At 44.8% G+C, this 19090-nt stretch overlaps 1 protein-coding gene across 3 annotated transcripts in view; it reads left to right on the top strand.

Moving 5' to 3' along the window:
• Window positions 1-2885: 2885 nt before the first annotated feature.
• Window positions 2886-19090, top strand: part of CARNMT1 (carnosine N-methyltransferase 1) — a 142334-nt gene continuing 126129 nt past the window's right edge. For 2 of the 3 annotated variants that reach the window (XR_014970369.1, XR_014970370.1), the window contains exons 1-3: window positions 2895-3230; window positions 8096-8288; window positions 12047-12210. Coding sequence is in view for 1 of the 3 variants with exons in the window: in XM_085633068.1 (XP_085489194.1) it covers window positions 3022-3230; window positions 8096-8288; window positions 12047-12210 (566 nt within the window). In the remaining 2 variants the exon portion in view is untranslated. Of the gene's footprint in view, window positions 3231-8095; window positions 8289-12046; window positions 12211-19090 lie in introns of all 3 variants that reach the window. The other variant, XM_085633068.1, reaches the window with a different exon arrangement.

Here is a 19090-nt window from a genome sequence, read left to right as displayed (position 1 = left end):
AGCCGATGAAACAAGTAACCTGAAGCTGGAATGCAGCCAGCCCACCATCTGGCACACTGCGCGCCAATGCCCTGCCAATTAAAACAAGCGCGGCCCCGAAAGTGAAAGAGGACCGCGCTGCAGCCGGAGCATGGGGATCTCTTGTCTTTATGGGGCCATGTGTTTCTAATTAGAAACACATGGCCCCATAAAGATAAGAAAGTGCTTTGCGACGGACGCAAAGCAGGCAAGCCAGTCCGGGTGGGCCGGCACAAAAAGCGAAAGGGACAGTGGCAGTGCGTAAATTTGGGAGCTGGGGCGTTGCTCCACCTGCCACGATGCCCCCATGGCCCATTCATTATTCGTTCAATGTGACGAACGAGATTGAAGTTCAATCTCGTTTGTTCAATCTAATCTGATTGTTGTGTTGAAAGAAAGTGAAACTCGAGTCGCGCTGCTGTTCCGGGCCGGCACCTGACCCCGGGGTACGCCCACTTGGTGATGACTGACACTAGTCAAACAACAAGAAGCAGTTGTTGTCTGTGAGCGCAGTAATAGTGCACATGTTCGGTTTTGTGCATGGTCATTTTTATGACCAGACCGAACATGCGCACTACTACTAGCCGCTGCCTTCCCCTTAGGAGAGCAAGGGACCGAGGATTGCATGCTTCATTGCAGCAGCCCCGGCCCCGTCTTCTAATGGGCGGGGGGCATCTCTGCATTCTATCCAATCCCTTTCCCAATTAGTCACAGGGGGCGGTTCCTGCCCTATGATGAGTTATGAAGGGGTGGGGTAGAGAAGCTGCAGGCAGGCGGCAGGAAGCTCAAACGTCGATTGTGCGCAATCACTCGTGTCTCGTATCCCACTGGCTGGACTTGCCGCGCTCTGCTGTGCTCCCAATCCCACCTGCTTATGTACAGCGCTATGAGGAGACGTCCAGAGCAGGAGGTGAGCGGATAGGCAGACCGGGTGAAGGGGGTGCTGGCTCAGACGCAGCTGAAAAGCCTTGAGGGGGTCGTAGGTTGAAGGCGCGGAACTGAGTGCAGGCGAGGGGCTCACGTGGCAGGTTAGGGTGGTGGCTCCGAGTTGCGGCAGCAGCGCCTGTCACCTGTGCACTAGCAGCCCTCCCCAGCGGCGCGCACTATATACCGGGTGGTGGGAGGGGCAGTGACGAGCAGTAGGTGAGGGATTAGGTGTTGAAAGCGGGAGTGACACCTGGATGGGCACAGCCACCCCGCTGGGCTTTAGATACTCAGGAAGGGAGTACACACATGACTGGAGTAGTGAATTGGGGAGATGGCATGCCCTTACCATTGGGCACAACACACTCGATAGGGCGTGGGGCTCAGTAGCACTAGGGCACCACCGGGCATGACCCCAGGGAACGGGGCTGTACAGGGTTTGAGAAACCACCAGTGTGAGAGGAGCAAGCTGTCATGTACACGTCATTGATCACAGCATACCGGAAGCACGGGGCATGGGTACCACACCGCCATTAGGGACATGCCAGGGGGCACTAGAGCAGAACGGGTCGGGCCCGGTACTCTGCCGCACCAGAGCGCTACATGTCACACTGCACCTGATCAGACACACAGCACTATGTGCAGACATCATCCTCAAATGGCCAGTGAGTATTTAACCTGCCTACGTGTTGTTTATTATTGCATAATTGAGCGCCTTGAAATGGTGACTTCAGCATGTGCGTTGTTCAGAGACCTCTTGTGTTTAGGATATTAGACTATGACGTTGCTCCGAGTTTAATATAAATCTAGACCCTTATAGACTACACGAGGCAATGACTTGTCTCCGAGTTAGCATTGTGTCTGTGGCGACACATGGATGCTTCTAAGCTCAGTTTACACTATCCCTGTTAACAGATGCCTCTCAGTGCAGCGCTATAAACTGGTGTGCTGTGGTGAAATGCTCAGCGTTGTGAGACAACATGATGGGGGGCCTCTGCAGGGTGTGGTGAGGGGCATGTGACACTCCCAGCAGTTCATAGATAATCAACAGGGTTTAGTCGGAAGTAGGGGCTGCCGTAAATAGTGGAGGCCCACTGTGTGTGCTGCTTCCCAATGTTAAAAAAACATTTAATTTTGAAGAGATTTTATATTATTTTTACATGATGTTTGTTTAGTATAATTTATATCAACCAGAATCATGGCTCGGCTCGTGTGCGCCGGGCTCTGAGAGCCAAGCCAGACCCCTGGCTCTACAGCAGTCAACATGCTTTTGTTATATTGCGCCGGCGCCATGACAATGTGGCTGCTCTGTCTCCCGGGATATTTAATTTCCGCTCCTCAAACCGCTGTAGGTGGTTTGGGCTCGCTCGCTCGCCACAGTGCAGTAATTACGCCTCACCACTTTCAAATGTCACCAGCCGCCCCTGGAAAGGGAGCCAACCCAAACACCTAATTTCCAATGGCAGGCCACTGTTTACCATAAACGGTGACACCAGCCAATGGAAATGAGGGGCGGGGCTTCAAGTCCTTATCTCAAACTCCTCATTTACAATAAATCTCGCGGAGCGAGCTGCGCATGTGCGCAGCAACAGTAGGCGAGACCTAAAAACCAAAGCTGACTGTCAGACTGCGCACCCTTTATTTTATGCTGTCACACCGTGGCTCCAATTTCTAGGATTTCGAAACATTTTGTCCAATTCTAGCACTGAAGCCGAGGTCCTACGAGGGCTCTACTTTCATTCTATAAAGTACTTTTATTTTTACTAAGATTTTGAGGCGTTCTGCAAAACGTAGTCGTCTGCCCGATGCCATGAAGAAAATTAGTTCTCAGTCTAGTGTTTCAGGTGTCCGTCTAAAGCCAGCCAAAAAAACCGCGTGTGCTTTTGTGTCCCTTTTGTGTTGTCTTCCTGCCGTCGTGACGTCATCTGATCTTTCCTTCCTGTCGCCCGGTCCAATGGCGCCGAGGCAGCGCGTTGACGTAGCTCTCTGACCCTGCATGATATGCTATCTGGATTGACGCTGTTCCCTGGTTGGTCCTAGCGGAAACGGTTGGAGAAGGGTCAGTGCTGGAGGCGAGGGATGGCGGAGGCAATTCAGCATGGAATCCGCCGACCCCGGGAAGAGGAGGCGGAACTGTGCACCTCCACAGGTGGGGGTTGTGGCCAGGAAGAGGAGGAAGTGGAGATATTCTTCTCCACCAAGCGGCGGCTACAGCAGAGCCCACAGGAGGAGGAGCGGCTGGAGCGCGAGCATTTTTGGAAGATTATAAACACATACCGATACTATGGGTAAGGTAAAGCACACAGGTCAGCCTCTCTGTAAAGGTGTGAGTAACACAACTCCACACGAAAGCTGTTTTAGTGTGTCTATGTTTCGTAATCCTCCCACCCAGGGCTTTAGGAGGGCTGAAAATACTTTGGAGTTGGGGGGGGGGGGGGGGGGGTTGTCTCAAAGTGGCGTGGTCGATATAATTGAGGGCTTGGCTTAAAAACATCCACGAAAAAAAGATCTGTGCTTACCACTATGTGCCGCCCCACTGGTATTTTCCTACTTCTGTCATTGCCCCAGACATATAATACAACAAGTAACATTACACCTACAACAAGCCAAGGACTATTTCCTTTATCAATGGCTATTAGTTGCTTAAGGTAAATAAGCAACAACTATGGCTTCGTTGTTTATAATATTTTCTGAAATTACAAGAGTTAAAGCATTATAAAGAGTCTCTTTGAAATTACATCAAAGGCTGTGAAGGGTGGCACTGCTGCAGAGTTGAGATTTGCTTTCCACCCTGAAGGGGAGGGCAAAAACTAAGAACCCGATAGGGATCAGTGTCAGCACCTGCTTTTTAGAACTGCTGGTGCTGAGCACCGGCAGGTCCCAGCACTACTTAAAGCCCTGCTCCCACCTAGAAGTAGGGGAGCGGTGCTGTGGAACAGCTAAACAGACGAGCACTAGCTGAAACGCCGCTTAGCAAAGTCAGACTTCCCGTTTCATGCACAGCCCGTTGTGACCACTTTCACATTGCAGCCCTTCCAATACACCAGAGACAACTTTTCTAACAAAGTCAAGGCAATCTTTCCCTGAATAGTGTCCACTACAGATCTCTCAATTGCTCTTCGTTATGAACGAGCATTCAGAACATCAACTCGATAAATTCCCAGTATGTGCTATACAGGACTCTTGTTGCAACTACAGAACCACACCTGGGAATGGGGACACATGCAAGCGTGGAAATCCCATAAATATTTTATGACCAGTTCCACTTTAAAACTTACTAAATCAGCCTCCAATTTCTTCTCCAGGTGGACAATCTTTGCCACTGTAGAATGGATCACAACCTGAATACATTTCTAAAATAATCATCAGCTTATAGCATTTAATGTTCAGTCATTTATGAGAGGTTTGAAGACGTTTTATAAAAAGCTTTATTTCTCATTAAGAGATTAGTTTGTATTTTTGTTCTTTTTATTCAAGTTAGCCAGATAAGTCTGTTGAAATTTTGAGAGAATTTTAGTTAGCACCAGCATACAAAATGACAGTGTTATGTGAAGGAATTAGTCCTTATCTTAATCTAAAGGACATAATCTAGGCCCCATAAAAATGTTTTTGGGAAAATGGTAAAAGTTTGGAGCAAAAAGCTAATGGCTATAAAAGGGTCGAACTCCCCATAAAGAGTAGTTCTTGTAACTCACCGAGTTCTCTAACAGCTGCAGAATTAACCATCAATCCGATAGGAGCGAATAATCACAGCAGTATCTATGATCATCATAAAGATAGAAAGTCTCCTCACAAAGGATAAGGAGAACAAGAAAATCACTGTTGGCAGTAGCTTACAGGAATCTCACGCAGGAGTAGCACAGTCCAGTGCTGAGGGGTATAGCAGGGAAGGAATGTATAGAACGCATTAACACTCTAGCTAGGAACACGTACTGTATAGAAAGCACAAGACATGTTGCAAACTCAAAATGTTGAATCAGTCCTGGCCAATGGGAAAGGATCTTCCGATGGTCTGTCGTTGTCTTCCTCAATTCCCACGGTGAACGTCCATATCAACCTTATTTGAATGCGGCTACAACAAATTACATAATGATACATCTAGGAATGTTCTCATGAAACCCTTTGAGCCTACACTGTTAGCTGTTCAGTGTCCCATTGTGTAACAATAGTCTGCCCTATGAAAGGAAACATTATTACCCAGCATGTCCTGGTTAGAGCCTGGATATCAAAACTATAGCAACCATTTTCTTTCATTGATATACTTACTTATTCCTTATATGGAATTAGCGGAAAAAAATATCCAAATATGATGAAATCGTATGGTGTGAGGTGTAAAAAAATGCATTTTGCTGCAAAGACCTTTCTAGATGTCAAGTTATGCAGTTCAATTGTAACATTTTCAGAATTTACAAAAAGGATGCATTTTATTAAAGGGATAGTAAAGCATGAGATTATTTTGAGACCTAGCAGTTAAAGAACTATAACAAGCATTTGCAATGCAATAGGTCTCGCAGTTATACGAGTTTGAGCTATTGGCATTATAAATGACTGTGCCTTTTATTTATGTTTTAAAAAACCCAAACTTAAATAAAAAGCATTGTCATTTACAATGCCAATAGCTCAAACTCCTATAAATGCGAGACCTATTGCATTGCAAATGCTTGTTTTTTAATCTGTGAATGCTTTGTCGTGCCAAAAACTGAGACAATGTTAAAATATTGAGTAAAATGAAGGACAAGCATGTTGCGAACACTGGCGTAATTTCCTGATATTTCACATAATTATGCAAGAGCAAATTATGAGAATATTGCACACCTCTGATTGTAACAGAGTGCAGGGCCTCCAGTAAGTGCGGCGTCTGGGGCTCTCTGTGACTGTCCTGCCTCAGGTAAAATCTACAACAGTTTAGTACCGTGCAGTCGAACCCCATCCTTTTTAGGTTGAGCCCAGCAGGCAGCAGCGCCTGCGAGGCTTCTTGTGTCTACTCCGTGTGAGTCCCACCTGTTACTCCGAGCCCTCCACATCAGGTAAGACACTTTGCAAATCTGTCCAGTTACGCCAAACAGCCTTAGTTGGCACATATAGACCACCTGCTGTGCTCATGTACGTGGTTAACGCCATTTATAGGTGTTATTTCATGTGTCTAAGGTGCTTCAACATGATGAACAGCTGAGTCGGCCCAGTTGAATTTTAACCTCCCAGCTACAACTGATTTTAAATGTTCCTATATCGGGTGTAAGCAGCTTGTCCACGTCTGGATAATTATATACATTCTGCTATGGGTGTTTTCACCTTTGTATGCGATTAACTGCTAGCGCCAGGATGCCGCCTCACGTTGGAAATATTCACACCTGATGTGGTTACTTGACATCTCTGGCTAGTAGCGGCTACTAGTACTCGACCAAGTGAAATCCCTTCCCGGCAGGCTTTCTATGGCAGTGACTGACTGACTGAGTTAAATGTCATTGTCCTGCATTTGAGCTCCGTCCATCTTAAATAACATTGTTGTCCACATCGCTTTCACCGCTTATCTGGGGAAATGCTCACCTTTTACCTTCTAACGCGGAAACACACTAATGGCTTTTATGTGGTAAAATAATTAATTGGATTTTTGCATGCGGTGCAGACATATGGGTGTAACGTGCATATCACAGGTTCGGAGTTGACTCAGCTTTCACTATTCTGTGGTCTAGAAATCGAATAACATTGAATTTGTAGTAATCAGACATATTGTTCGTAGAGGTCAGAAGCCGCAGGAGCAGGACTCTTGGTGGAAGCGGCATACAATTTTTTTAAGTCACCTACCAGATTAATGATTTCAGCAGGTACCAAAATAACAAAAAATGGGAGTAGAATGGTAGGGGAAAAACGAATTGTTTCGACGTGTTGCAAAAGTTGAATAACGGCCAGCTGCAGCGTGGTGAATGGACAAAGCGCATTTCAGTCATAACTAAGGAACATATGCAGTCGGGTTTACACTGTGCAGCGAGTGCATCACAACAGTCCCCCTTATCTTATTTTATCCGGTTTCGTTACCACACAAGGCCACCCTGCACTCCAAATATCACTGAGCTGCAGAGAATCCCCATTTTCAAACCATCCCGTAGATGCTAGAAATGGAGGGAACGCATAAAAAAAACAAGGAAGAAGATATAAACTAGGAAACAGCAACATACAGGAAAGACGAACTGTAGAGAAGCTATAGTGAGAAAAGGTAGACAGTGAAAACAGAGAGGTAATGTGCACTTGTGTTGACCTGCTGGTATAAGGATTTTTAGAAGCGGGGATGTAGGGAACCAGAGCCAATGGTGGGATCGGGTAGATGGGTGTGCAGTGTGTTTTCTTTTCTAGGGAGAGGCTTCCAGGTCTTTAGCAGCTGTCTGGTCTCATCTGAAAGGGAAACGAGAAGGGAGGGGGGAATGCCAGCAACAGAGGAGCCCGCGAAAGTGAAAGTGATCGTGATTACGATCGCTACGGAGTTAAGACACATGGCGCTGCGCGCGTGCACGTTCACGTGCACTGTAGCTTTAGGCCACGGCAGCACTTTGAAAAGCCCAGATATAAAATGTCTCTTCGAGCCTTTGGCTCGCGAGACCTAAAAATGGGAGCTTTCTGCATAAATGAGCAACATTTTCTTTTGGCACGTTTAAAAGGCACATTTTCCATTACCACTATATTGACACGTATTTTCTATGTTACCGGTAAAGCACATTCCTATATTATGAGGTTAACATTTATGTAAAAAATTGCAACTTCCACAAACGCATACCATGCAACATGAATTAAAAGGTGTGGTAAATGTAAACCGAAACTTCATCACTGTCTTGAACTGCTTTAATGGTTGTTCCTGCCTAAAAAGAGATCAGTGTTTTTTCTTATTTTTAATTTTCCACTAATATTACTGTTGAGTGGTGATGAGTCCATTCAGCTACCCGAACTTGCGTTGCTTCTCTAGAGTACTGTCTAGTTGGGTTTGGCTAATTTCTCAAAGAACAGAAGTACAGTATGTAAGCTAGAAATGTTGGCTGTTAAATATGCAGTACTTATTAACATGACCAACTTGCATCCATTGGTCTTTAAAAGTGGATGGGTGGTGTGCTTTTGTTTGCACAATGCTATTTTCAGTGGTACGTAATTTTGTTTGAATTTTCAGAACTGGTATTCATGAGCGAGTTAACCGAACAGAAAGGCAGTTCCGATCCCTCCCTGACAATCAACAGAATCTTCTTCCAGACTTCTTTCCTCATTTGGATCGGATTCGACAATGTATAGATCACAATCGGGAGATCCTGGAGGCCATTGTGGAGGACTGTATACACATGTTTGAAAATAAAGAGTATGGCGAAGTATGTACAACTTGCATGTCTGTTTTCTATAGCAAAATGAATACCTTGTTACTCGTTGAGCTCCTTGTGTAACAATTATTCTTGTTTACCACTACGGCCTAAAATTCAGTTTGTTATAACATTGTGGAACAAAATTGCTAGGTTCCACTATTTAGCAAGCATAGGGCTGGTTCACTACCAAGCCCCTAAAGTTCTTTCCTCATCCCACAAGCAAAAATGAATGAAACTCCATAGTTACAATTTAACAGGCACTGCCTGGCCTATCTCCACTCTGACTGCCATTATCTCCCCTAAACTGAACTGCATATTCATTATTACTTGGACTGTAGGGGATGTTCCTAGGACATTTGTTTTTGGTTTCTATGCTTTCCTAAGTCTTCCTTGCAGTTGTATTCATTCCACTTCCCTGCCAGACCGGACACATGCACATACAATAGAACAAGCTAACACCAAGGCTATGAAGACCAATCCCCTGCCTTTACCTCTGCCCACATTCCTGGTATAGTAGATATTATTACTTAATTGTTTGGTCTTTGAATGATGTGTTGATCAACTGCTTACCTGAAGCCTCTTTGAGTGATTGGCACGCCTATCCTGACAAAACTTTGTTCCCTTCATTAGTAGCTACTTTGAGATAGCCACAGGGACCTTGCACACCACTTCTGTTTTTTCATTTCTACTTTTCTTTTGCACACTTTAACCCAAGTTCGCACCATTGAATTTTGGCATGTTGATTGATTTGCAGAGCTCAGCCCTCTCTTTAACCTAAAAATGCTACTATATCATATTTGTACCCATCGAAGCTTCTCTCTATCTAAGTCACTTCATGTGTATAGCAAAACCATTGCTACCCCAACATGTCTGATATAATGAGGGGTGCAAATCTCTTCAAATTTAGCAATCTGCTTTTTCTCGTGGTATACCGTAATTGTACTTAAATTGTATTGTGATAATTGGTGAGGATATGGGTACTCCAATATTTGCTCGCTGATTTCAGTTGTTCTCTGTTAAGGAAGTCTCAGTTTATGAATTTGTCATACATGGGTTTATAGCCCATGTGGTTTGGGCCGTGTCCTTTGTTGCATAGCCACACTTCAAAAACACTCTTTAATTATGGTTCCTAGATCACACCTCTTGTAAAGCCCATTCAACTTTTTCATTTCGGCACAGTTTGGGGGCAAGTTTTATTTGGTCATGTAAAAATATTTTTGGGGGGAGACATTTTTTCTTCTAATAAACTGCTCTAATTTAGACCTAAAGCCAGAAAACAATTGGGGCCAACTACTTTTCAAACTATAGGTCCAGCATAAGAAAAAGGTTGATTCCCTAGCACTCTACATTATACTTAGTGTCATTTACATTAGTTTTTTTCAAAATTGATGAAATTCCTCTGTTAAATATGGATGTTGCCCCTTTATAATGCGATTTTAGAAAAATCCATGAGGGGTTTTTCACAAAATATCTTGCAGTGAGCATTGGTATGTTTTGCGGCATATTTAACCAATCTTTAAAACCTAGCAAGACTAGAGAGAGTACCCAATATAGTTGAATGTTATACCTAAACTATTGCAATTGTTTAGTTCATGTTAATATATATGTGATACCTAACTTGTGTAGGAGGGACAAGTAATAGCTACTTGTAACTCGTTTGTCTCATTTACTTCTTTGCTCTTGCTATTTAACACCCATATATTTCCCTTATCCCTAGTTTTACAGTAAGTGTAGATCCTGTCTTGTTCATGAAAGCATTTACATTCTCTGAATTAGTTTTTGCTAGAAACATATTTTTTCTTAATGTAAAATGTTTTCTTAAGAAAATGCAACCTGCATTGTTTAAAAAAAAATATATATATTTTTTTGCACTCAATTGGTTTGTTTTTTTATGTAGTGAAATAAATGGTTCTGGTATAATTTCCCTAAGAAACGCACACTCAGAGTTGTGCAAGCTTCCTTCACCCATACAGACTAAGTTCAGAATGTGTAGCAGCTGTGCAAGCCTCACACCAGGACTCACACCCTGTACAACATAGTCACAGTTAGCTGTTCACACTGCACATGCCTTTGAGCACATTGAAGACTGAATAGCAGATACTCCCAAAGTAGGTAGGAAACATGTCAATCTTCAAGGAATATGCCAAACGGTTGTGATGCAGTGAGAGAACCTCAGGAAAAGGGCTTTGTGTTACCACTGAATCGTCTGCAGATCAGTGGTAGGGAGTCATCTGAAGTAGTATGTCCTTATCTGCAAACTGGACTGTTGGCAGTTCCTGAAAGAAGCACATAGCATATTGTTCAGCTTCCAATACCTCATCAGGAATATTGCTACCACTTCTAGAAAAAAAGACTTGAGTGATGTCCAGGTCTGGAGGTAACATCTAAAGTGTTGTGCTAGTGTTTGTCATTGGGTAAGGTGTAGATGAATGCATTTTCTTTATTATTTGGAACACATTGTATGATACTGTTATGCCGAGTCTCCCTTTCCCAACCCCATTGTAATTTAAAGCATTCCTGAAGATCAGCAGGCGTAGATTCTGAAGATGGATTGAAAAATTAAGTTGTACATAATGTAAGGACACACTTGGGTAGAACTGTGGTATAATGCAGGCCTGATTTTCTACCATTCTTTAAGGCCCTATATTGGTGTTACTGACTAATGTGATAATCTTTTGCTTTTCCTAGAAGTGTATTTTCATTTTTGAAGAACGACTTGGTTAGCAACATCAAAATTCACCAATACACTAACTATATTTGAAAGTCTCCTCTGCTCCAGACACCCAAAACCTTAAACTTTACAATCCCTTAATCCAGACCCCCATGTCAAACACCTACCCCAAGCTTAACCCCACCAAAACAGAATACCTGATATTAGTCATTAACAACTAGCAACAGTTAGTCTAAACTTGGCTTAATACCCTGAACCTAGACTCATTTAAACCCCACTTTCACCCAATTCCTGGTCACTCAGATTAAACCCAGATTCAATTCTGATCTTCAGGATATACATCACCACTGAAACCAAAATGACCGGGTACCAGCTTTCTCTACATGTAAAACTACTGCTCGTTAAAAAAAAAAAGTGACTTTAGCACTGCTGTTTGAAGGCCTCATAGTCTCACAAATGGAAAACCAAAGCAACAAGCATTCTCTATTTATGCACCTAGGATCTCGAACAATAGCCCTATATTAATCAGGGTTGCTCAAATCTGTTACAATTTCAGAAAGAGTTGAACAATCTCCTCTGAAAAGAACACTGCACAATTAGGCACTAAATAATCAATGAACCAGCTACTCCTCCTTTCAAGGTGAAAGCGTCTTTGCACTTGTACAGTGCTTCGCCAACTTTCGGATATGTTTATGCTATGTAAATACAAAATGCATACATAGTATCCCTTAAAGGCTCCTCTTTGTCAACGTTATTTTAGAATGAACATTGAGTCAGTGTTTTTGTTTTTAGTGCAGATGATTATTTGAAGCAATATGCCCAAAGGTGCCTTGTTATAGAATGCGGAAAGTTGTGCAAACCATGCCCCTTTGCTTCCTCAAAAGTAAATATCAAAGTATAATTGCATTTTTTATGTCTAAGGCTTACTGAAACATGTATTTTAAGAAATGTTAATTTTACATGTCAATTTATTGTTCAGTACAAAGAGTAACATTGTAAAAATGTCCCTCAACTTGTTCTGAGTCTGATATTGTACCTGCTGACAAACTTTTCAACACTGTTGAATTTTTCTGACATTTGTGTATGTTTGATACAGGGAAACAGAAAAGTTTATCCTGCATCCACGTTTGATATGGACAAATTAAAATCCACAATTAAACAATTTATTAGAGATTGGAGTGAAGATGGGAGGACAGAACGAGAAGCCTGCTATCAGCCAATCATTAATGAAATTGTGAAGTACTTTCCCAGAGACAAATGGTAAAATAATAACTTGCACCTTTTAACCACTTTTTCCCATTCTAATACTTTTAAAACTGTATAGAGAAAATATTATTCTTTGTAGTCTGGTATTCTACGCGTACCGCAGAAATTGTATAACACCGATTTTGCTTTCGTGTTTTGGTGGAAAATCTCTATCAGTTTTTTCTTTTGTCTGATGCATGTCTTTTTTTAAATTTAATTGTTTTCAGGAGCTGTGTATTCATATAGCTGTGTTCTTGTTTACAAAGATTAATTGTAAAGTTCTGGAAGCTAAGCCTTGGTGTTGCTATTTGCAACTTTTTGAACGTTGAATTATAAAAGTTTAGCTCCAGGTAGCACACTATAACGAAATATGAGATCCTCTGCTTCACCAATAACTACTGAAAAGTGATTATACAGGATCTGCTTACGTTATTTTTTTTTCTATCTGCCCCAAAAAATCTTCCAACAATTCCCCCTTTTGTAGCTATTACATAACTCACTTTTAATAAGTCTTTGGTTATCTAGAGTGCACACCCACAATTTCTGGTCTCTGTCTCTTAGGCTTCCCGAGTATACAGAAGGAGGTTAATATGTTATTAAATTAGCATTTTCTGACCCTTTATGTCCCACAAATTAGAAGCCAAAATGCAAGCGCACCAGACTCAAAATCACCCCCAGATTGGCTCTGTTGCCTATGGGCTTAATGAGAAAATAGTGCCAAAGTTAAGAGTTTGGGTCCAGTGGGATGGCACAGCGGAAGATTTTACTGCCACAATCTTGAAAATAAAAACCAGCAGAGCACAACTGATGTTGCCCCAAAACTCACTCATGTTCTTATGTAGCTGCTTTTTAATCTGCTTCTGTCGGTGCAGGAAATATTCAGGCAGACTGAAGTAAAGAAATCATACATGTGATAACAGATCTTTGAGTGGGAGGAGTGTCTGTGTTTTCTTTTTGAGATGTAAAAACCAAGTCAAACACTCCAATCCAGGAGTTCTGACGAGAACAAAAGGGATTGTTCAGATAACATGGCTTCAGTCTTCTCTCCACTGTTCTAAAGCCACTTAATGCGAATCCATTTTCATTAGCTTACAAACCTAGATGCAAACCGTGAGCAGTTGTGCACCGATTTCCATCCCTCGAAGGAGAATATTTGTCATTGCCATAATAGTAAAAAAAACGAAGCCAATGAAATTGGGCAGTGTTTGTTTGAAAAGGGTGAAACCATTTAAGGACATTGATGGAGAGCTGAGTGTGCAAAACTGAGTATTTATCAATGGTTGCCATTAACCAAACTGGTCTAATAACTGGGACCACTAAACTGCTGCCGTCAAGTGCTCTCTTTGTATGGTCCTGTAAAGACACCAGCGTAGCCAGCTCCAAAATGGGTGGCACTGATGTCCTGGTATTCTAACAGAATTTGATACCTTGAGACTGCTGCATCAGTGCCACAGTTGTCTGGTGTTTTGCTTGAGCATGAAGAAAGGGTAGGGGAATATTTCATTGTCGATGGCACTGAGTTATAATTTCCTATCCTGTTCATTCTTGTGAAATAGATTTCCGCTTCCTATTACTGCTGCTATTGCAATCCAAAGTGATCTAACCTGAGTGTAAATATAATGGACCTGCACATATTTACCAAATTTCAGAAACATCCTTATGTAATGCACTTAATTATGTCCTGTAATGTAATTGGTGATGTCAATTGAGCTCTTTTATACGAGAATCAATGGTGTTGTGATTTGTAATGTGGTGATGTATGATGTTTTGAGGTGGGTAGAGCGTATTGCATAAATTCCCTTTTTTTCCGCCCCAAAGGTTTTCATACTACTAGACCAGAGTGGTGATACTTTCAACTTAAATTTCAACTTAACAGGTTTTTTTTTTTTGGAGTAAATATTATGGATATTGTTCTGGTTTATATGGCGAAAATGTATTGGTTATAGTAATGGCCTTTTTTCACATCACACTGTTTACCATTAGCATGGCCTTACTGTGCTGTTGTTCGCTTATGGCCATGCATCCCTTCAATCAATCAAGAAATCTGTAGAGCGCGCTACTCGCCCGTGAGGGTCTCAAGGCGCTGGGGGGGGGGGGGGGGTGGAGGGGTGCTGCTACTGCTCGACTAGCCAGGTCTTGAGTAGCCTCCTGAAGGTTAGTAGGTCCTGGGTCTGTCGTAGGATTATGGGGAGGGTGTTCCAGGTCTTTGGGGCGAGGTGGGAGAACAATCTGCTGCCGGTGGTCGGTCTTCGGATGCGTTGGACAGTGGCGAGGGCGAGGTCGGCAGAGCGGAGCTGGCCGTGTAGAAGGTGAGTCGTCTGTTGAGGTATGCTGGTCTGGTGTTGTGGAGTGCCTTGTGTGCGTGGGTGAGGAGCTTGAAGGTGATTCTCTTGTTGACTGAAAGCCAGTGCAGGTCTCTCAGGTGGGGTGTAATGTGGCTGTGGCGAGGGATGTTGAGGATCAGGCATGCAGAGGCGTTCTGTTCTGTATGTGTTGTAGTAGTTTCAGGAGTTTGGCCGAGGCTCCTGTGTAGAGGGCGTTCCGTAGTCCAGCCTGCTGCTAACGAGGGCCTGGGTGACTGTTCTTGTTGTTTCGGTGGGGATCCACCTGTAGATCTTGCGGAGCATGCTGAGGGTGTTGAAGCAGGATAATGAGACGGCGTTGACTTGCTTGGTCATGGAGTGGATAAACTCCAGGTTGCGTGTGTGGTCGGTGGGTGTTGGTACTGCTCCCAGTGCGGTCGGCCACCAGGAGTTGTCCCAGGCTGAGGGGGTGGGGCCGAGCATGAGGACCTTTGTATTGTCAGAGTTCAGCTTCAGACGACTGTTCTTCATCCATTCGGCGACTGCTTTCATTCCTTCGTGGAGGTTGGTTTTTGGCGGTGAGGGGGTCCTTGGTGGGGGAGAAGATCAACTGGGTGTTGTCGGCGTAAGAGATGATGTTGAGGTCAGGCGATGTGGTGCAATGTAGATTTTGAACAATGTTGGGCTGAGGGATGATCCTTGGGGTACGCTGCAGATGATTTCGGATTCTTTGGAACGGAAAGGGGGAGGCGGACGCTCTGGGTTCTGCTGGAGAGGAAGCAGGTGGTCCATTCCAGAGCCTTGTCTCGGATCCCTGCGTTGTGGAGGCGTGTGCGTAGGGTGCGGTGGCAGACGGTGTCGAAGGCGGCTGATAAGTCCAGGAGGACGAGGGCCGCGGTTTCGCCGTTGTCCAGCAGGGCCCTGATGTCATCGGTGGCGACGATGAGGGCAGTTTCGGTACTGTGGTTGCTGCGGAATCTGGACTAGGACGGGTCCAGGATGTCGTTCTCCTCGAGGTAGTGGTTCAGCTATCTGACTGTTTTCTCGATGACCTTCGCCGGGAACGGGAGCAAGGAGATGTGCTGGAATTTCTTGAGGTCCCTTGAATCCGCCTTGGGCATCTTGAGTAAGGCGTTGATCTCGGCGTGCTTCCAGCTCTCTCTCCGGGAAGGTCGCGGTCTCGAAGGAGGTGTTGATGGCCTTGCGGGGATGGGGTGCGATGGTGGCGCTAGCTTTGAAGATGTGGTGCGGGCATGGGTCTGACGGAGAGCCGGAGTGGACGGTGTTCATGATTTTGATGGTGTCATCGTCGTTTATGTTGGTCCAGGTGAGCAGGGGGTTGATGTGGGTGGTGGCCGTGGGGTCTGAAGTGTCGGTGGCTGTCGAGGCGGTCAGGTTGTTGAAGCTGTCGTGGATGTCTGCGATCTTGCGATGGAAGAAGGTGGCAAGGGAGTCGCACAGGTCTTGCGATGGTCGGATGTCGTAGGTGTTGGAGCTAGGGTTGGAGAGTTCCTTCACAATGTTGAAGAACTCTTTCCTGTTTGCGTTGTTGTCAAGGCGGTCCTTGAAGGATGCCCTTTTGGCAGATCTGATGTGATGATGGCGTACTTGTGGGCTGCGTGGCTGTCCGGTCTCTGTTTGCAGTGCCATTTCTTACCTATTTTTCGACCGGTTTGCTTGGAGGTCTGGAGATCTGAGGTGAACCAGCTGGCTTTCTTGTTAGTGTGTCTGTTGGAGGGTTTCTTGATCGTGGCGAGAGTGTTGGTGCAGTCGTCGATCCAGCGCCTGAGGCTGCGGGCGGCAGTGGGTTCGGCGGGTGGGCTTTGGAAAAGGGTGGTATTTGTGATTTTGCTCCTTCTGCAGCGGGGGATCTGTTGAGTGCGGTGGTGCGTTGTGGGTTTCCGGAAGGTGAAGTGGATGCAGCGATGGTCGGTCCAGTGGAGCTTGGTGGTTTGGCTGAAGGTGATGTGGGAACTTGCGGAGAAGATGGGGGTCAAGTGTGTGGCCGGCGGAGTGGGTGGGTGTTGTGACGAGCTGTCTGAGACCGAGGTTGTCAATCGGGGTTGTGGGGTTAGTGTTGTTGTTGTTCTCGATTTGGAAGTTCAGGTCTCCGAGGAGGATGTAGTCTGTGCAGGCAAGGGCGTGCGTGTTGAGTAAGTTGGCAATGGAGTCGCTGAACTGAGGTCGGGTCCGGGGGGGATCTGTAGACAAGAGTTCTTCGGAGGGTCGTGTTGGGATCAGTGTGGATCTGGAAGTGCTGAAGGTGTCGTCGGTCCTGGTCGAGACCCTGAGGGTGTTCTTGTGGATGATGGTGATTCCACCTCCTATTCCGTTGGTGCGTCCCCTGCGGGTGATCTTGTAGCCGTCCGGGATGGCTATGGCGATGTCCGGTGCAGAGGAGGCGTTCATCTAGGTCTCTGTCAGGAAGGCGACGTCCGGGGAGGATGTGTCAAGCAGGTCCCAGAGTTCGGCGTGTTTGCGTGCGGAGCGGGTTTTCAGTAGTATGCATCTGAGGTGGTTGCGTCCTGTCGCAGTGGGCTGTTTGGTGGCTCGGAGGCTGGTGAAGCTGCAGCTCCGACAGGAGAAGGGTCCTTTGTTATGTTATGTTAAGCACACTTCAATAGCGCACGACTCACCCGGGGGCATCTCGGCGCTTACCTAGTGAAAAACAAGGAAGAAATCAGTGTAATTTAATGAGTGTATTTAAAACAAAGGTTTTTAGTTGTTTCCTAAAAACAATGTACGAAGTGCATTTTCGAAGGACCGTGGGAAACTGATTCCAGTACCAGGGGACAAGGTACGAGAAGGCTTTACCCCCAGACAGATTCGGTGAACCTTTAGAAGAGCTTACGAGTTGGATCTAAGATTATAACCCAAGATCTGTTTTGTAAATTTCTCTTGCAAGTAGAGAGGGCCCTTACCATTCAAAGCATTAAAGGTAAGGCAGCAGCTCTTAAAAAAAGGATTGTTTCTTCACTGGTAACCAGTGAAGCTCTCTCAATAAAGGGGCTGAGGAAGAGCCTGGGGGGCGATTTAAAATCATCTTTGCCGCGGTGTTTTGAATCACCTGTAACTTGGCGAGCAATGTCTCACCCACTTCCGCCAACAACGCATTCCCGTAGTCCAGGCAACTCATTACCATAGCCTGGACCACGGTTCTCCGATGTTTTATAGGCAGATAAGGGAGTATCTTGCGTAGACTGTAATAACCGGAGCTGATAGTAGTCACCATGTGATCCTTCATAGTAAGGGTCTGGTCCAACTTTAGTCCAAGATTGTTTACGGATTGAGTTGGAATGGGGGCCACCAGTGGTCCGTCCAGATGGTTGAGGCTTTACCCATAAGCATAAGCTCGGTTTTGCTAGGATTCACCTGGAGGCAGTTTACCGTCATCCAACTTGAGATGGCGAGCATACCTGCCGGAATCGAATTTTCTCATCTTCTAGATTAGAACCGATTGGGAACATCAGCTGAGTATTGTCAGCGGAAGAAATTATTTCGAAGCCAAACGGTTCGACAGTTTTGGCCAGAGGGGCCATATAAACATAAAGTGTAGGACTTAGACAGGAGCCCTGAGGTACGCCCTTGTCTAAACATGATTTCTGAGACGGGTACGGTCCTAACATTATGGTTTGCCATCTATCTGATATCGAATGCCGCAGAGAGATCTAGGAGGATCCGAACCACTGATTTCCCCAAACCCCCCCCCCCCCCCCCCCCCCCCCCCCTCCGCAGCATCCATCACCTGCCTCACGGAGTCAGTAACTGCCGGGATAGCGGTCTCAGTACTGGAACATGGACGAAATCCAGATTGTGAGGGGTGTAAGATTTTATAGGAGCTTAGTTGCCTATTTATTATGGTTTCCAATTGCTTACCCAACAGGGGTAGCAAAGATATAGGTCTGTAGTTGCTAAGCATCTGAGGGTCGGCTTTAAGTTTTTCAGGATAGGTCGTACATAAGCTTCTTTCCAGACGGAAGGAATAATACCCGATTGAATCAAACAGTTAAAAATTTTGAGAATTTTCGGAGCGCAGCTGGGAAAGAGGAGGGCCATGATTTTTGGTGGACATAAATCGCCAGGCGCACCAGATTTTGCTGACGATAGAGTTAGAAATCTCGTCGAGTGTGATTGTTTCAAACTGGTCAAGAAAACTAGCTGATGTATCCAATTCATCCCGCCCAGTGGAGAATGCCGGTTTCTGAGATTTAATGGTTGGAAAGTTAGCGCAAATCAGCGATTTCTTTTTTTTTTTTTTTTTTGTTTTTTTTCTTCCTGAAAATAACTTGCTATTGAATCACAAAGTACTTGAGATTCGGCCGTCGATTGTCTACAGGCTTGAGGTGAAACCAAGTCTTTAACTACGTTGAATAGGACTTTGGATGAATTATTGGATTAATCAATTTGATTCATGATTTAAATTCGTCTGGTCGTTTCTATATTCTGGTGGTAGCTGGATAAAGCTAGTTTAAAAGCTTGTCTGTCCAGTAAGTCTTTGCTACTTCTCCAACGTCTCTCCAGAGTCTTGCAGTTGGATTTATCAGTTTTCAACTCGGCTGTATACCAGGGGGCGGATTGCTGCCGCTGGGCTG

Source organism: Triturus cristatus, chromosome 2_1, assembly GCF_964204655.1.
Source record: "Triturus cristatus chromosome 2_1, aTriCri1.1, whole genome shotgun sequence".
In the NCBI taxonomy this organism is placed as follows: Eukaryota; Metazoa; Chordata; class Amphibia; order Caudata; family Salamandridae; genus Triturus; species Triturus cristatus.
This window is presented reverse-complemented; position numbering and strand designations above follow the sequence as displayed.